The sequence below is a fragment of the Pseudorasbora parva genome, chromosome 2, assembly GCF_024679245.1.
Source record: "Pseudorasbora parva isolate DD20220531a chromosome 2, ASM2467924v1, whole genome shotgun sequence".
Lineage (NCBI taxonomy): Eukaryota > Metazoa > Chordata > Actinopteri > Cypriniformes > Gobionidae > Pseudorasbora > Pseudorasbora parva.
This window is the reverse complement of record NC_090173.1, coordinates 14,725,657-14,743,982: the sequence shown is the minus strand read 5'-3', so window position 1 is coordinate 14,743,982 and position 18,326 is coordinate 14,725,657. Positions and strand designations below refer to the sequence as shown.

The 18,326-nt window shown below is 40.9% G+C and overlaps 1 protein-coding gene across 11 annotated transcripts in view; it reads left to right on the top strand.

Annotated features, from left to right (window-relative positions):
• adgrl1a (adhesion G protein-coupled receptor L1a) overlaps positions 1–18,326 on the top strand; it is a 251,355-nt gene that overhangs the window by 155,964 nt on the left and 77,065 nt on the right. For 6 of the 11 annotated variants that reach the window (XM_067456761.1, XM_067456767.1, XM_067456716.1 and 3 more), the window contains exon 5: positions 9,476–9,496. The exons of 4 other annotated variants lie outside the window; for them this stretch is intronic. In XM_067456761.1, the coding sequence (XP_067312862.1) occupies positions 9,476–9,496 (21 nt within the window). Of the gene's footprint in view, positions 1–9,475; positions 9,497–11,371; positions 13,163–18,326 lie in introns of those variants that run through there. One more of the 11 variants, XM_067456784.1, reaches the window with a different exon arrangement.

The following is an 18,326-nucleotide window of genomic DNA, read 5'->3' as shown; positions in this document are numbered from 1 at the left end:
GTTTCTCTTTAGATTCACCTGCTGCATTTTCTTTTTGTCTCGTACGCGCACACGCTCTTTAGCCTTCATCTCTTTCGTTTTTTCTTTGACATGCTTTTATTCGATCTCCACCATCACTTTCCCCTTTTCTGTCTCTTTCTCTTTCTTTTGCAGGTTTTGGGAGGCGCCCAGAAGAGTTGAGCGTTTATCTTTTAAAGCTCTCAAACTCTCTCTTCCTCTCGCTCGCTCTCTTTCTCTCACACACATACACACACTTTGACTCTTCAGCCTGCGCTCTTTGGCCACCTCTGCTCAGCGACCATAATCCTCAATCCACTTCTGCACAAACACATCAAAACACAGAGTGCAAATACTCTTCCTCTCTCTCCTCTTTCGGGTGTTCAGCGAGACTCAGGTTTACCTCAGAGGCAGCGGCTAGTCTCTCCCTCTCTCTCAAAAACGACATGTCTTTCTTCGTTATTTCATATTTATTTAAGTACTGGGTAATATTAGTTAGTAACATGTGCTTACTATTAGGTTTGGTTGATGGTTAGTTGTATGCAATTATACATAATTTACTGTGTCTATGGTAGTTTGGCTTTATGTCATTTTGACTGTATTTAGTTTTTGTTCTTTTTGTTACTTCATTATTTTAATTAGTTTTGACTTTTTGTAGTTACTGTATGTTTATTTTCCTTTAGGGCTGTAAAAATCTGCATGTTAACGCAAATTAATTTTAACGCACTAATTTTATTAGCGCGTGATTAACACAGCGCACATTTTCTGTTTGATCCGTGGCTAGCCCATAGTTGGAGAAATGCAGCAGCAAGCAGAAATGGGGAAAGAAAAGGGTTAACATTAAGGGTGGGGTAAGTGCTATCTGGTAACTGTTGTTGATATTTCAAATCACCAAAACAAACACGCCCCTACCCCCAAAAAGGGTCTCCTATTTTGATAGCTCCGCCCCACACATACGTAACCCAGGCAACGACTATGGCAGAATCTCTGTGTAACTAATCCAGGTTGAATATTAAATAAGTCCCCCCTTCCATCACAAAAACACAAACCGTTATCATGAACACGAGCCGACAGTCCAGCTTACGACATATTACAATAATGACAAGATTAGAGTTATAGCCATCACAAAACACAAACAGTTCTCATGAACAACTCGATAACGTTAGTATACAAGCTCGATAGTCCAGCTAACGACATATTACAATTATGACCGGATGGGATATATAGATGAAAAGAGGAAACAAACAAACGGGTCTTTATCATCGCTGAAGTGAGCCACAATACGATTGCAAATAGACAAACAAGCGAACATGACACACAAGCATATTCAAGCAAAAGCAGCATATATTAGTTCTTTCTTTGCTAATGTCCGTCCTGTTTGACTCGTGTGTTTTGAATAGCACTGAGCCTCTCTTCTCACCATAGACACGCCCCTTACCTGCTGATTGGCTACAAGTTTTTATTCCACTCGGCCCAAGTTCTTTTTCTAAAATGGTTTTGAAATAACACTTACCCCACCTTTAATATTACTATTCTGAAACAAGTGCCGTTATAGCCTACATAAGCTACTATTTTTTCTGTTTAACTTTTATTAGACTTCAAGAACTTTTTACACTGAGCACATTCCAATCAATTAATTATAAACAATATAACAAGAACAAAAATAACAATTGGAAATGTTTTTGTAAAAAAGCATGTATCTAGCAGCCCAAGTTATGAAAAGGTGTAAGTATATATACACAACAATAATTGAATCTGAATAAGTGCAATTCACCTTTACTCCTCAATGTGTCAGTGTCTGAAACTCAATGATGAAGTGACGTTTCACTCACAGTCACCGCAGGCAGCAAACAAAAGAATAGGAAGAATCATCAGCAAAACTTGAAATGGCTCAGAGATTTAGATATAGATCCGGGTCGCTAAAGACCCGGATATGTAATAATGCCAAAACATTCATGAATTTAAGAGTTAAGAATATTTTGTTAGTTCATTATGTTCTGCTGTTTTATTTATTTAAATTTGTTTATCCAAATTTTTTCTTTATTTAAAATTTCAGATTTATTGTTTATTTATTGTTGTGTATTTTTTTTATAATAATTTTGTCTTTATTAGATACAATATATAGCATTTTTTTTTGGTTATTCCAAAAGCTTTAATTATTATTATTATTATTAGGGCCCAAGCCCTGAAAGGGCGCAGAGCCCTATTGTTCTTCTAAGGATTATTTTTTGTTATTATTATTTATTATTTTTTTACGCGACTATTTGGGCATTTTTGGGGCCCTTCCCATGCTCGAAAACTCTTGAAACTTTGCACACGCATCAGAATGCGCGGCCATCAGGGCCGGGCTGAGGCTGGGACCCGGGCGTGGCAGGGGGGCTCGACAGCGCCCCCTAAAGTGGGGTCTGAAAACGGGGTCTATAAATCAAACACACTTGCACGTACATATATGAAACTCGGTACACATATAGAGCTCATCGGGCCGAACAACTTTCGTGCTCTAAGTCATGCGTCAGCACAACAGGAAGTGAGCTATTATGGGTTGTTCGGAAAACGCATGCTGTGGAATTTGCGATACTCCTCCTAGACGATTCACCCGATCAGCACCAAACTCGGTCAGCAGGAAGTCAAGACACTGAGGATGCTAAATTGCGAGCAACTTTTTGATATCTCAAACGGTTTGGCCGTGGCGAAGAGACGAATTTATGGCGAGAAAAGGGAAACAGGAAGTGTGTAATAACTTCTGCATACATTAATTCATTTTGATGAAACTTCAGCTGTGTGTTCGTTGTAAGAGGCCGATCACATGGATATGACTTTTGTGAGTCAAAGTTATAGCGCCACCAACTGGCAGCAGGAAGTGTCACTTTTGTCCAAAGAGGAGGGTTAGTTTTATCTACATTCACCAAACTCGGTATATATATAGTACTTTTCGAGCCGGACAACTTTCTAATTTACTGTCATTAGCTCTGACCAACATGAAGTCAGATAATTTGGTTGGAAGATAACACAAAGTGGAAAGCGAGCTCTGAGTTTTTACCTTCTCCTCAAAAGCGATTCATTCAATCTCCTCCAAACTCGGACAACATGAAGTAAATATACAGAAGATGCTAAAATGCAAACGGTTATTGGATATCTCAAACGGTGGTCCCGTAGCAAAAGCCTAAAAAACACAAAATAGGGACACACGTGCCTGGTTCATAAATAAGGCTATACTCCCACCTGCTGGTTATTCTATATATCACACTGGCTGTTTTTCTGTTTTTTTTTCTTCTGTTTTTTCAACACTTATGCTCTCCCTTAAATGACCAGTAGAGGGCAATATTGTATAAGTTTTCAAGCAAAAAACCTTGCCTCTCTGGGTGTGTGAATGGTTTTCTAACCTGGTGGGGACTTAAACCTGAATGCACACAGACTCATTGGGACTTCCCAATGGGTACAAAAGCTTATAAATCAGACAGAATGAGTTCTTTTGAAGAAAGTTTTGTGTGATGGGTAGGTTTAGGGGCAGGGGCAGTGTAGGATGACAGAATATATGGTTTGTACAGCATAAAAACCATTACATCTATGAGTCCCCAGAAAGATAGTGAACCAGACATGAGTATGTGTGAATGTGTGTGTGTTTGTGGGTGGGTGTGTGTGTGTTGTGGATGGGGGATGGTGGATGGGCTTAACTGATAAGAGTTGCCTGCAGCATACTTCAGCATTACTACTGTGTGTGTGTGTTCGTGTGTGCGTGCGTGCGTGCGTGTGTGTGTGTTCTTTTTTCTAGCCTGGTGGGGACTTCAACCTGAATGCACACAGACTCATGGGGACACGTGTCACTGATTTCTACAGTGTGTGTGTGTGTGTGTGTGTGTGTGTGTGTGTGTGTGTGTGTGTGTGTGTGTGTGTGTGTGTGAGCCACTCTTCTGTCTAAAAAGATTACCTCTCAATGCTGTGCTCTGGCCTGCATTCAAGGATAAAAAAATTTATTCTGGGTTTGAATAAAAAAATGAATGTATAAAACCAGTTTATTTGTAGGGCATTGACAATATTGTTTTATATAATTAGTTAAATAATTGTGTTAATACAAATAATTATTAATAAAAAATATAAATATAAAAAAACATTACTAACAAAAGAAAAAAACCATTTAATTGTCTTTAAAAAAAAAAAAAAAAAAGTAGTGTGTGTAACTTAAAAAATGAGAAGATTAATGCCTTTTGTTTAAGGACAAAAATGAGAACCAATGAGCTACCGGCATATAGAATAACCAGAAGTTGGAAGTGTAGCCTTATTTAGTAACCAGGTTGGATATGTCCAAGGGAACACTGTTTTGAAGATTAAACTATTGTTGTTATTGCAACACAGTGTTTTCAGACAGTGAAATAAAAACAATGATCGCTCACTGTTTAGATTTTGTGTCTGTCATTCCCCTCCCCCCTCACTCTCCCTCTCTCAGGATCACTCTATGTGTGTGTGTGGAGGGGGTCTCTCTCCCTCTCTCAGGATCACTCTATGTGTGTGTGTGTGTGTGTGTGGAGGGGGTCTCTCTCACTCTGTGTGTGTCGCCTGGTTTTTTGTTTTTTTTTCATAATTTAACCCTTTCATATCATAGGCTATATCATCAATTTCTATCACTTTATTGTGAAAAATAAGTTTAAAAATGTATTATATATATATATATATATATATATATATATATATATATATATATATATATATATATATATATATATATATATATATAACACTGGTCTTCTGAACTTACAATATTTTGAGCTGCAAAAAATGCATTTGCACATAATTGAAAGTGACCTATTATATCCTAATACTTTTAATTGTTTTCTATCACATGAGCTTTAAAGAAGGTCATGTGCTGTGTTTGCAAAGATCACGTATGTCACCTCTTTACACTAATAATTTATTGATATAATTCAAATGGATTAAAAAAATAATTTCACATGATCTTATAAAAGTGGCTGTTTATAATAAACTTCTATAAATGATATGCACGCATATTACTCTTACCTGACACTGATATTAAAATCATTGTTGCGGTCTCTGTGATTTGGCTTAATTTATTTTTAAGAGAAGTGTAAGGATAATACAACTTCAGCATTTGGACAGTATTCTGCACTCATTTTGAAATTGACATTTGACATCATCTAACATAAAATTAATGAATAAAATGTAATTGATCTCAGAGATGTGAGTGTTGTGGTTCCTGGTCATAGCAGCACCAGTTGCTGCAGTTAATGAGGTGAATTCAAATGACTTTGACATAGTCCCATTATTTATTTTTTCCCATATTAAATGCCTATTGCCTGCTGTGCACAGTTAAGCTGATGCCACCGGGGTGGCGGTGCCACCGGCTTGGGCCCGCCATCGCTGCTCGCAGCTTTAATTATTATTTATTATTGTTTCAGCAATACTACTTATTTTAGCAATGTTTTGCTCTTCATAACAATGCTCCTTCATTATTCTGAAAATATTTATTTTTGTTCTCGCGGTTAATTTCTTTGCAATATTTCTTGATTAATTTGTCTGATTGCTTTCATGCAGGAGCAACAAAAAATGGTTTAGATCTCTCGTGTTTTCTCTCTCTCTCTCTCTCTCTCTCTCTCTCTATTATTAGTTGGTTAGATTGTTTCGATTGTTTCTGGTGGAGTAAGTGTGTAGTGCAGGCTAGTTTGCGGCTGCTAAGTTGGTGCGTTTGCATGACATATGATGTTGGCAAGCGACATGCAGGTGAGTCACAGCTGAAACGCTAGCATGCCTCACCACTCTGCTCACCGCTTCATTTAGCTTGTCACAGTTATTTTCCTCTCTTTTTTTTTTTCTTCCTCCCCAGTTGCCATCTCTAGGATGTTGGTTTGAAATAGCACAGTGTGCAGAGGTGAGAGGAATGCGTGATTAAGTAGCTGCTGACTTGCATTTTAGCTCCTATTTTTAAAAACTTTGTTTATGGTGTTTGAGGAATAGAAAGGTGAGGAAAATTGGGACCTGATTCCTCCATGATGAAAAGTTTCGCTGTCTGAAGTGACAAAGAACAGCCAATTATCGGAATCCTCCGTCAGTCTCGTCTCCCCCGAGAGGCTGTGGGCACGGAAGGGACGTGCTCCGCTTCTCTCCGGCCTCCACATGTTGTTGGTGGAATAAATAGAAGCGTGCCTCAATTATATCCAGACATCACGCCCCTCGAACGCCGAACCAATTCGGCCATTTTTAATTACCGGGGGATGGTGGCATCACGCAGGCCTCTGTGGAGATTTGTCGAGATTAATTGAATTTACTGCGCCTAATTGCTCTGATAATGCCCCATCTTTCACGGCTGCTGGAGAACACGTTCCGCGCCGTTATTGGCGTGTTTACCACTGACATATGTCCATTTGTTTGTTTATTTAATATGGATGGAAGAAGGAATAAGGGCTACTGCGTTTAAGGACATAGCTTGGCTTGCGGTGCTTCTGACAGAATCCATGATAACAGCCACTCGAGACAGAACGGCGACAGATTCAGCCAAACTGTCTTACAGCCTCACACACACACTCTTAAGGGCAGAGTCAGTGTGCCCGCCAACACACACACACACACACACACACAAAGGCTCGCGCACAACCGCGAATGTAGGCAACATGTCAATGTGTGCTGCTGAGTGCCAGCAGGAGTCAAACTTTCTGGCCCTCATATCCACAGAGCTCAATGTCTCAGAGGACATGACAAACGGGCAGCGCCTCATAAAGACAAACAGCAGCGCCTGACTCAGTCAGCGGAGACTCGCACGGACTCCATACAGCCCGAGGCTATGTTGGCCAAGAAGCATTAATGCATCCACGACCTCTGTAATACGTCCTCATTTGCTCTTGTGGCAGAAATCTGTTTAGTCGAGTCGGTTGGCATCTTTCCTCGGTGTCCGGTGTCGTTCTGCATTATATAACAAGACCGCACGCACTTGATACTTTCGCGGATCTGATAAACTTAGCCAGATAAAAAAAAGGCAATTAGATGCATTTAAAGGTACGGTATCTTAAATTAAAGTGTCTTCACATTTAAAATCTGTCCAGGGCATCGATCGGTACTTTAAGAGTAACGTCTTGGTCACGCCAGGCCAGAATGACAGTAATTACATGACAATTATTCTCTGCTGGTCACATCCTTGTAAACAGACATTAATCATTTGCTTGGCGTTGCTATTCATGCCAAAAAAGTGGAGTGGGTGGCTTGTCATCTCTTTTATGCTAAGAGAGTTAACCATATTTAATATCTTTGATTGGATTTTTTTTTTTTGCCTTATAGTTCATTATTATTGTTTGAATTTTAATAATTAAACCCAAACTTGTAGAAATAACTTGTATTAATGTAGTAATTAAATAGTAATACAATTAACAATTATAGTGTTATTTAATAAATGCATTCTGTTTGATTTTCAAGTTTGTGTGTGTATGTGTGTATACCTAAAGGATTATTAGGAACACCATACTAATACTGTGTTTGACCCCCTTTCACCTCCAGAACTGCCTTAATTCTACGTGGCATTGATTCAACAAGGTGCAGAAAGCATTCTTTAGAAATGTTGGCCCATATTGATAGGATAGCATCTTGCAGTTGATGGAGATTTGTGGGATGCACATCCAGGGCACGAAGCTCCCGTTCCACCACATCCCAAAGATGCTCTATTGGGTTGAGATCTGGTGACTGTGGCGGCCATTTTAGTACAGTGATCTCATTGTCATGTTCAAGAAACCAATTTGAAATGATTTGAGCTTTGTGACATGGTGCATTATCCTGCTGGAAGTAGCTATCAGAGGATGGGTACATGGTGGTCATAAAGGGATGAACATGGTCAGAAACAATGCTCAGGTAGGCCGTGGCATTTAACAATCCCCAATTGGCACTAAGGGGCCTAAAGTGTGCCAAGAAAACATCCCCCACACCATTACACCACCACCACCAGCCTGCACAGTGGAAACAAGGCATGATGAATCCATGCTCTCAATCTGTTTATGCCAAATTCTGACTCTACCATCTGAATGTCTCAACAGAAATCGAGACTCATCAGACCAGGCAACATTTTTCCAGTCTTCAACTGTCCAATTTTGGTGAGCTCAGGAAAAAGAGGCTACAATTTGCCTATTTGTAGTGGAGATAAGTGGTACCCGTTGGGGTCTTCTGCTGTTGTAGCCCATCCGCCTCAAGGTTGTGCGTGTTGTGGCTTCACAAATGCTTTGCTGCATACCTCGGTTGTAACGAGTGGTTATTTCAGTCAAAGTTGCTCTTCTATCAGCTTGAATCAGTCGGCCCATTCTCCTCTGACCTCTACCATCATCAAGGCTTTTTCGCCCACAGGACTGCTGCATACTGGATGTTTTTCCCTTTTCACACCATTCTTTGTAAACCCTAGAAATGGTTGTGCGTGAAAATCCCAGTAACTGAGCAGATTGGGAAATACTCAGACCAGCCCGTCTGGCACCAACAACCATGCCACGCTCAAAATTGCATAAATCACCTTTCTTTTCCATTCTGACATTCAGTTTGGAGTTCAGGAGATTGTCTTGACCGGGACCACACCCCTAAATGCATTGAAGCAACTGCCATGTGATTGGTTGATTAGATAATTGCATTAATGAGAAATTGATCAGGTGTTCCTAATAATCCTTTAGGCGAGTGTACATACCATTTGGTTTGAAATGTAATACAGTGACACCCATACATTATAAGCGTGGCTTAAGTATCAAATATTGTTTTGCTCATTGTACTGCACATAATGTAATGCACATAGCCAGCAGCCTGCCATGCCACTATATGATTGCATCCCTTCACCAGAACCTAAGAAAAGAAAATGCAGTTGTTTATATTCACTGCACATCCTGACTGAATTTGCTTGTTTTATTTTGGCCTCATAAATCCTTAGAAGTGATTTTTTTGTTAGGATGTAAATGTGAGCGAAAATGTTTTAGTGGTATTCCAGCCCAAACTCTTCAGGAAGTGTTAAACAGTGGGTGTATATATGAGCGCTAGGTGTTTTGGTGTAATTTGGTCTTTGTGAGAGAGACGGAGAGCTTTGAAACCGCTGCAGCTGAGAGTCATTAATATGTATTAGGCCTACATTATTCCTGAATCTCATGAATGTTCGTGGAGTGACATGCGCAAACTGTTTGCCGCTGGGTTTGTCTCCAACTCCACCTCTTGATGCCAGAGAGAGGTATGAGAAACATTAGCATGGAGACACCCTCTCATGGCGATACGTTCTAGCTGCGCTCTTCAGGTGTGCGTTCATTAGCGCCTCTCATTATCACATGAGTAATCGATAGTGTTGCGGAGACCGCTGGGCTGAGGGGCCTCAAGGGCCACCGTACCTGTTCACAATGACAGCCAAATAAAGCAGGAAGACACTGAAACGATCACAATGAGTCCGCATGCATAAGCTGTCTACATGTTTCTAATGTGCAAGTGTTTATGTTTTTGTGACTGTGTGTTTTTTTTTTCTTTACAGGACGAAACGTGAACCGCTCAAGTAACACTTTCCATTTATCTTTCTTCCCTCATTTTCATCACAGCCCTTTGAGATCTATCTATCTATCTATCTATCTATCTATCTATCTATCTATCTATCTATCTATCTATCTATCTATCTATCTATCTATCTATCTATCTATCTATCTATCTATCTATCTATCTATCTATCTATCTATCTATCTATCTATCTATCTTCTCTGGATCAAGGGGAAAACACTTTTGGTATGGCTCATATCCAGTTCACACAGAGCCATGTCACTTACACCACATCCCCTCAGTGAAGCCTCACGTGAATCAACATCGTTGAGCTTCTGTACAGAAAAGAGAGAGTGCTTGTTCCTTCATGCAAAGACCAGCGCGTAATGTTCTTGTCAGATTTCATCACCCTGTTAAACAAGAGATGAAATCTCACACAGAGAGGGACGCCTCCGTCTGCTTTATAATATATAGAATGAAGCTCGTTGCATTAGTGCTGATGTGTCACCTATTTCACCACAAGGAAATTTCCGTTTCAGTTTTAAATGAAAAATACTAGAATCCACAATATAATAAATGATACAGTTCTGAATCTGTGGCCTAAATTGAATGAACCAGTCAAAATGACTGTGGAGTAATACATGTCGTTATTGTGTGGTTGCTAATATGACAAAGAAGTTTGCCATTTACCTACCATTCAGAAGTTTAGGTAAGATTTAAAATGTATATATTTTTTTATTTTAGATGTTTGAAAGAAGTCTCTTATGCTCACTAAAGCCTTATTCGGACGGTAATTGTTTCCTGTGGGGTCGTAATCATTTACAGCGTCTAGTCAGTGAATTTATCGCCGTCCGAATCCAGAATGTCAGTGTTTTTCTCCCACTACACTTGTAAAAATCACGTCCGAATTACTTACTGTTTTTAGACAAACACCAAGGGTGTGTGGAAATTGCCATCCAAATCCACATGTCTAAGTTTTCAAGAATATATGACACTTTTTATATCCTTTTTGCGTTTTGCAGTTCAATTGGATGCATTTTAAAGATCTAGCCTTAATATTAATGAATAATTATATAATTATTAGAATATTATTTTCCTATTATTACATTAAACATGCATTTATTCTTCTGATACCAAGCATATGACATTTTATTTACAGTGTACATTTATGTTATTGACCATGTGAGCAGCGTTCCCAGGTGCACAGGATCACAAAACTCGCTCCTCCAACATAAATAAATCACCGTCCCAATCCACGAGTTTTATCACTGAGGTGGCATGCATTTATTTCTACGGACGTCCACGTGAGAAACAATTACCGTCTGAATGTCATCTGACTGGAAAAAAGTCATTAATGTAGTACTCAAAGTCTGACAGATTTTGATCACTGAATGAATCATTTTTAATGTGATGGCTCAAAAAATTAACTTGTGAAGAGTTTGACAGTTTCATTGAGAATTAGCTCATCAGTTTTGATATACAAGTCATGTTGCATTTAGTCATTGTGCAAATTGTAGACAATTGTACTAACTATTTTTCACACGTGCCGAAACAAATGCATTTTACTTAAATCAGTAAGATACTCTAATCTGATGTGAAGGAGAATCAAATTGTTCAGAGATCTGAGCTTATCTTTATGATGGAAAAAAATTATAATTTGAGAATTAAGAGAAAGCAATTGAGAAAACAAGTTTTATTATGTGATGCTTAATATTTTTGTGGGAACTAATACATTTTTTCAGGATTCTTTGATGAATAGAAAGTTGACAGAATAGCATTTATTCGCTTTTAATTAGTTAAATGTGTTATATCATGGTACTAACCCCAGACTTTTATTATGTCGTTGGTTTAGTAGTCTTACCTGGTTAAAAACTGCCTTCTTGCTTAGACATCCAAACGGATGTTAAGTAGGATGGCCAGCTGTCTCCCAGTCTGACAGCTAAAAAAAATGCAGAGATAACCTCTTAAACCAGCTTAAGCTTTTTTCCCCTCTTCTCTGCAAGGTTGTTGTTTTGTACCAAACGTACTAAAAGTGCTGCTAATAGAACTATTATGGAACAAGAATGGTTAAAAGGAATCTCTAAGTGACCTAAATTCCAGGTCATTCTTAGTCCCCCTGCCCTTTATCTCAAATGGTGTGAGTGAGTTTGACAGTGACGACTGGCCACTGCCTTTTATACAGACGGTGTAAGTGTGTCTGTATGTGTGAGATCACTTCAAAGACCTCAACTTCAGAACCTTAAACCCTCCCAGGCTCAGAAAAGAGAGTCTCTTCCCATTTTTCTCCTTTTCTTCACTGATCGCCCCCATCCCTCTCTCCCCTGAGATCCCCGTCTTCAGATACTCCAGTTTGTCTTTTAAGAGACACAACGGGTCTCTGGGGGGAATACGCTCAGTTTCACACGCCACTTGCGCGTTGCCGGCTACAGGCAGACGCATGTCGGTAACACGTTAGCGGTTGCCCGAACGCTTACGTGTGTCAGCCACGGGTACAGGCTAACACCGCTAGCACATCCAGATCGGCGAGACAGACAAGCTGTCACTCACTGTCACACGCTGGCTGTCTATCCGTCATACGCACCAATGCTGTTCTCTTCATACACACAAATGATTTGATGTTATTTGTAATTGGTCTTTGATGGTCAGTAGGCGATCTAAACTTGACTAGTGGGGAGGAGGTTAGTATCAAATTGTTTGTCAAAAGTCTGGCTACACAAGAATGTAGGATTAAGTCTGTTTAACTAAATTCATTCTACGGTCTATTACAGTACTGAACTATTTCAGATAAACACATCCCTATTTGGTTGCTTTAAATGTCATTCAGAGAATTTATTCCTGATGCGGTCCATTTACTGTTATGTGAGCGGAATCCAGTAATTTCAATAGGAATCCATGTAATCTGTATTTTGCGTGAGAGAAAAAAAATTCCCTGCACAGATTTTGCAAAGAATTGAAGTTGGTCACACAAGTTAGAGTTCTGTTTCATACACTAATTGTAACTCCTCAGGTCTTACTCGCCCCGCTCTATTTGGGTCTCATACCCGGATCCCCGGTGTGGAAAGCAGTTGCTCTAACAAGGAGGCTAAAGACTGCAGCATTCTAGTGTCAGTCGCTAGAGCTCCTCGAGATCAGGGGAGTGAGGTTTACCTCCACAACTCTCAAAAGCTGGCCTCCATTACATATTGACAGTAGACAATCTGCGTGATCTTTTTGCTTGTAAACATTCACTGAAATGTTCCTAATGTGAGCACACCTTAAGTAGGCGATGCCTGGTTATAATAAGGTGCCAAATGTAGCATAATTTGCGCTAATAGTCAAAAGTCCTGTTAAATGAGACTTGGCTATGGTTAACCTGGCATGTTCATGTCCATGTTTGACAAGTTGATCAGAGTGGAAAAAACATCTTAGCTTAACTAACCTCTTACCAGCGACAAACCTTACAGTATTCCCAAAATCAGACTGACCACCTCAAACCTTTTCTTTTTTCCAGCAGGCAGTGGAAACTAAAGGTTCCTCTGTTGTGCTTCCCTCTCTCTTTCTCAAATCTTTTCTCTCCAACTTCTTCCGTGCCATAATGGCCTCTCTCCTCCTCCCAGCCTGTTTCTGGTTCTCAGAAATGTAGCTCTGCCAAGCCGCATGGTCCCATGGACTGCAATCAGTGATTGGCATCTGGATCTTGATGGATTCAGTGAGTAGAAGCGATAAGTGGTCAAGCTCCATGAGAGAGAAAGAACAGCTCCCTCACCCGATCCCAGCCAAGTCAAATCTAGCCCCTTCCGGTTCAGAGAGAAATCAGCCTATCCACCATTTTCTTCTCTCTCTCTCTCTTTCACTCTCTCTTCGTCATCACTCCATCAACCTGTCTCTTTTCTAACCCTTTTTTCCTCCTTACAGCTGCAGATGACTCCAGTGCACTTCAGACTATGTTCAAAATGGCATTCTAGCATACATCTTACTGCATACTACATACAGGCCTTATACAAGTACAGTATGCACACAGCTTGCAGTATGCAAAAATGATCATTTCAAACCTAAGCACAGTAAATCATTGTCACTACAGACCACTACACAAGTATGAATGCACAAAGTAAGACTGTTAACGGCAAATATTCTCTAATACATACTAGCATTGCTTTATGAATTGCAGCCTGACACATTTTGCAATGCATAACAAATTAAATTTATTTTGCTTAGTGAAAGTGTTTGTGTAACCGGTCCTATTAGACCCGCTATGAAAATGATTCGAGCTCGGTTCTCCAGCGTGGGAGGCAGACGCTAACAAGGACGATAAAGACCGCAGCCTCTAATGTCCCTTTTGAGATCAGGGGAGTGAGGTTTACATGCACAGCTCTTATTGGCCTCCATCCATTACACTCACACCTTTAAACCTCACTCCCATCCGGGTCACGGCACCAAATGGAACCAGTCCTACTCTATGCATTGCGAGTGGGATATAAACTGGCGTCTCCAACGTGGGAGACAGTCGCTAAGAAGGACGCTAATGACTGCAGCCGCTAATGTGCCTTTTGCGATCAGGGGAGTGAGGTTTACATGCACGGCTCTTATTGACCTACATCCATTAGACTCACACCTTTAAACCTCACTCCCATCCGGGTCACGGCACCAAATGTAACCAGTCCTACTCTACACATCGCGAGCAGGATTCGAACTGGGGTCTCCAGCATAGGAGGCGGGCGCTAACAAGGACGCTAAAGACTGCAGCCTCTGTCCCTTTTGAGATCAGGGGAGTGAGGTTTACATGCACAGCTCTTATTGACCTATATCCATTACACTCAGACCTCTAAACCTCACTCCCATCTGGGTCACGGGACCAAATGTAACCAATCCGACACTACGCAGCGTGAGTGGGGTTCGAACTGGGGTCTCCAGCGTGGGAGGCCGGTGCTAACAAGGCCGCTAAAGACGGCAGTTTCTAATGTGCCTTTTGAGATCAGGGGAGTGAGGTTTACATGCACAGCTCTTATTAGCCTACATCCATTACACTCACACTTTAAAACCTCACTCCCATCTGGGTCACGACACCAAATATAACCAGTCCTACTCTACACATTGCGAGCAGGATTCGAACTGGGGTCTCCAGCGTAGGAGGCGGGCGCTAACAAGGCTGCTAAAAACTGCAGTCTCTAATGTGCCTTTTGAGATAAGAGGAGTGAAGTTTACATGCACAGCTCTTATTGGCCTACATCCATTACACTCACACCCCTATACCTCACTCACATCCGGGTCACGGCACCAAATATAACCAGTCCTACCCGACCCGTTCCAAGCGGGATTCGAAGCGCAGCTGTTCACTTAAGTCGCTAGCACTAGCTTGATGCCAGAGGAGTGAGTGTACACGCACAGCTCATACTGGCCAACATTCGTTACATTTGCATTCACATACGTGTTCATTGTAGATTTTGGGCCTAAAAATATTCTTGCTATAACACAGCATGGTAGCAGTGCTAAAAACGTCATTGCGTTATGGACACATTTTGCAATGTGTGAAAAATGAAATGGAACTTGCGTACTGGAAGCATTTGCATTCACATATTTGTTCATTATACTACAAATTCTCGCTATAACACAAACGTGGGGATGTGTTAGGAACTTACGTTGCATTATGAATCGTGGTCTGACACATTTCGCAATGTGTGACAAATGAAGCAGTTGCAGTCAAATACTTGTCTATTGTACATTTTAGGCGTAAAAATGGAAAGTCAAGTCCAGTGCATTGTCTAATGAAATACGGTATATGCGCACACTCTGGCAAATGAACCAGGACATCCAGGTACTTCAAGTGTAAATGTGCATACTGCGCACAGTATAAATACTGAATACTGCAAAGCTAGTATGAGTACTATGCCATTTCGAACATACCTGATGTTCTCTCTCACAGCACCCCAGCGATGCAGATGCGTGGATTAGAGGAATGACAGATGGATGGAGGGGAGAGGGGGTGATGAAGGGGAAGCAAAGGGGGCGGGGTCCGTGTGACTGGGGGAAGTGTACGAGTGTCATGTGAGCGGAAGATTGGAAGGGGTTTCGTGAAACTTTGTGAAAGCATTTGAGGCCATTCTCCCCTCTCATTACTCACTCGAGTCATCCTCTCTGTAAAGAGCCTACATCACACTGACAGAATGACATGATTTGAGAAAGGCTAGCCTTTTATTTAATCTCAATTTTCTCTTTTTTCCTGCACCTGTTTTTTCTTTCATTATCTTCACTCTCTCTCTCTCTCTCTCTTTCGCTCTTTCTTTTGCTCTCTCTGTCTTCTCTCTCTTTTTTTCCGATGCTTGAATAGAAGTGGACCAAAAAGGTAAAGACCACAATGAACATAAAATCCACAGCTCGCCCCGCCCGCCCTCCTTCCTTCTCCCCTTCCTCTTCCGTTTCCTTTCCTTCCCTCATCCCCTTCTCCTAACCCAGCACCTTGTGTAGTGCTCATGTTTGTTGATGTTTATATCCCTCTTTCTTTCTCTCTCTCTCGCTCTCTCTCTCTTGTTTTCTCTCTTTCTTTTCTTTGGCTTATAACCGAACCTCCTTCCAGATTTGGTTCTTGTTTCAGATAACACCGACACGCGCCATCATACGTACGGTCCTGCATACACGCACTAATCCCTGTGCACAGAAGACCTCATGCATGCATATCGAACGTGCACGCACGCAATTCTCACTTGAGGAAACACGGCAGATCTCCACCAGCTGTCCTGCTAAAAGTTCCAATTAAGTCTATTTGAGAAATTAATAACCATCCTTTAATCTGATCACTTCTACCCCAAGGGAAACACGCTCTCCGACTAAATGCGGCCCGTGTACGCGTGCACGCGCTCTATTCTTTCTCTCTCGCACGCACACTCGCACGAGCCACTTTAGGCCGAGCGCTTCTCCGTTCCACTTTTCTGTTGGACAGGAAGTAATTTCTCCCACTAAACCCATATCCTCCGCCGACACGCGCACCCATCTGTGCAGTTCCACCCTCTCTCATGCACCATCATTTATTCATTTTTCTATTGTTTGGGATTAATTTTGTATCTGTCCTTCCAGATCCAAAGTGACTCCTCCATACTGTTTGAGACCTTTTTTTTTCCTTCTCCCAGACCCCCTTTTTGTTTGTTTGTTTATGTCTTCCTTCCTTCCTTCAGGATAAACCCTATGTTTTGTCTGAATGTTATTTTGGATTAAAGTAACGATTTGTAGAGCTGGTAGCTGCCCGACCCCCTGCCAAATGCTCTCTCCCGTTTCCAGGTGCTTCAGTGTCTCTCTTTTACAAGCTTTCTCTTTTTCGCCATGTCACGTCCGCTCTCCTTTTCATCTGTATTCTTTTTCCTCTCCCCTCGGTTGATATCCTTCCAAATTCTCATGTGTTCATCACAAGCAGCCACAGGTTTTCTGAGTCTACCTCCCATTTTATCCTTTCTTCCTCTGGTCCCTCCTCTCTAATTTGTCATCTGCCAGTGGCGTCATTTTTCTTTTTAATCCCTTCTGTTTTGTTGTCTGCTTTTGGACGCTGCTCAGTGGCGTCTGTAGCAGTCGCTCCCTCCCTGCGGTGTGTCTGCACGTGTCCAAAGGGGAGGGTACGGTGACAGTTGGCGTTTCTGTAAGATGGCTGCTTTGTTAGGCAGAGCCGGTTCCACTCACACGGCCTCTCTCTGTGGTGCCAATCAGCTCGCAGCCTGATTCAGTTCAGCCAGCCAATCACGGAATTTCGGGGCTGCCATACTTGATCCTCTTGCCAGTCTCTTGAGTATTCAGTTTCAAACTTTTACAAGACTTGAACTGAGCTTGAACCAGGCATAATTCAGCCTCATCATCTACAGTTGGCTATAAGATTTGAACAATCTGTTCCAAACCCGAGTGAGCTGTTTCATATCTGCTAAGGCTAAGTGACAGTTTTGAATTAGTCGCCACATAGGCATCAACTGTAGTAAAGATGTGGTCATTAAGTGGCTTAAAGAGTGCGGTTTAGTTTTGTGTGTTGACAGATTTCCTGTTGGAAGTTGGGGCAGGGCATATGGAAGGGCTCGCCGCTTTTTAAAATAATCAAAAGCCCTAACATTACATCACAGCCTGTTTCACTTTGTAAGTCAATTGCAGGTGGTATTAGGAGGATATATATCAGGGATTGGCAATGTCGATCCTGGAATGCTGCTGTCCTGCAGAGTTTGGCGCCAACCCTAATTAAACACACCTGAACCAGCTAATCAAAGTCTTTAGAATTACGAAGGCCAAAGCCACTTGAAGACAAGCCTGCAACATAAGCCAAAACAAAAGCATAATTCTGCAGTATGCATGGAAGGAGACAACAGGTCTTTTTTTAAATTGATATCAATGGAGGAAAGCCTTCACTACACTGAATAGTAATTAAATAGAAAATCATTTAATAAATCGAAAGCCCATTGGCTAATCTTCAACATGTTTGCTCATAAACATATGTTTTGGATTTATCTATTTATTTATTTTTTACATTCTGCAATTCTAAATTTATATCAAACAATTCTGAGAAAAAAGTCAGAATTACGAGATGCAAACTCTTTCGGCAACAAGCTTCCATAAAAAATATAACTCGCAATTTTGAGAAATAAAGTCAGAATATTGCAATACAGCAATTCTGACTTTATAATACAAATGTGACTTTACATCTCACAATATTGCCTTTATAACACCCAATTGTGAATTTATATCATATAATTCTGGCTTTATAAATCGCAATCACAACTTTATAACTCGCAATTCAGGCTTTATCAACTACAATTGCAACTTCATATCTTGAAAATTAAGGCTTTATAAATCGCAATCACATCTTTACATCTCCCAATTCTGCCATTATAAATTGCAATTGCAACTTTATA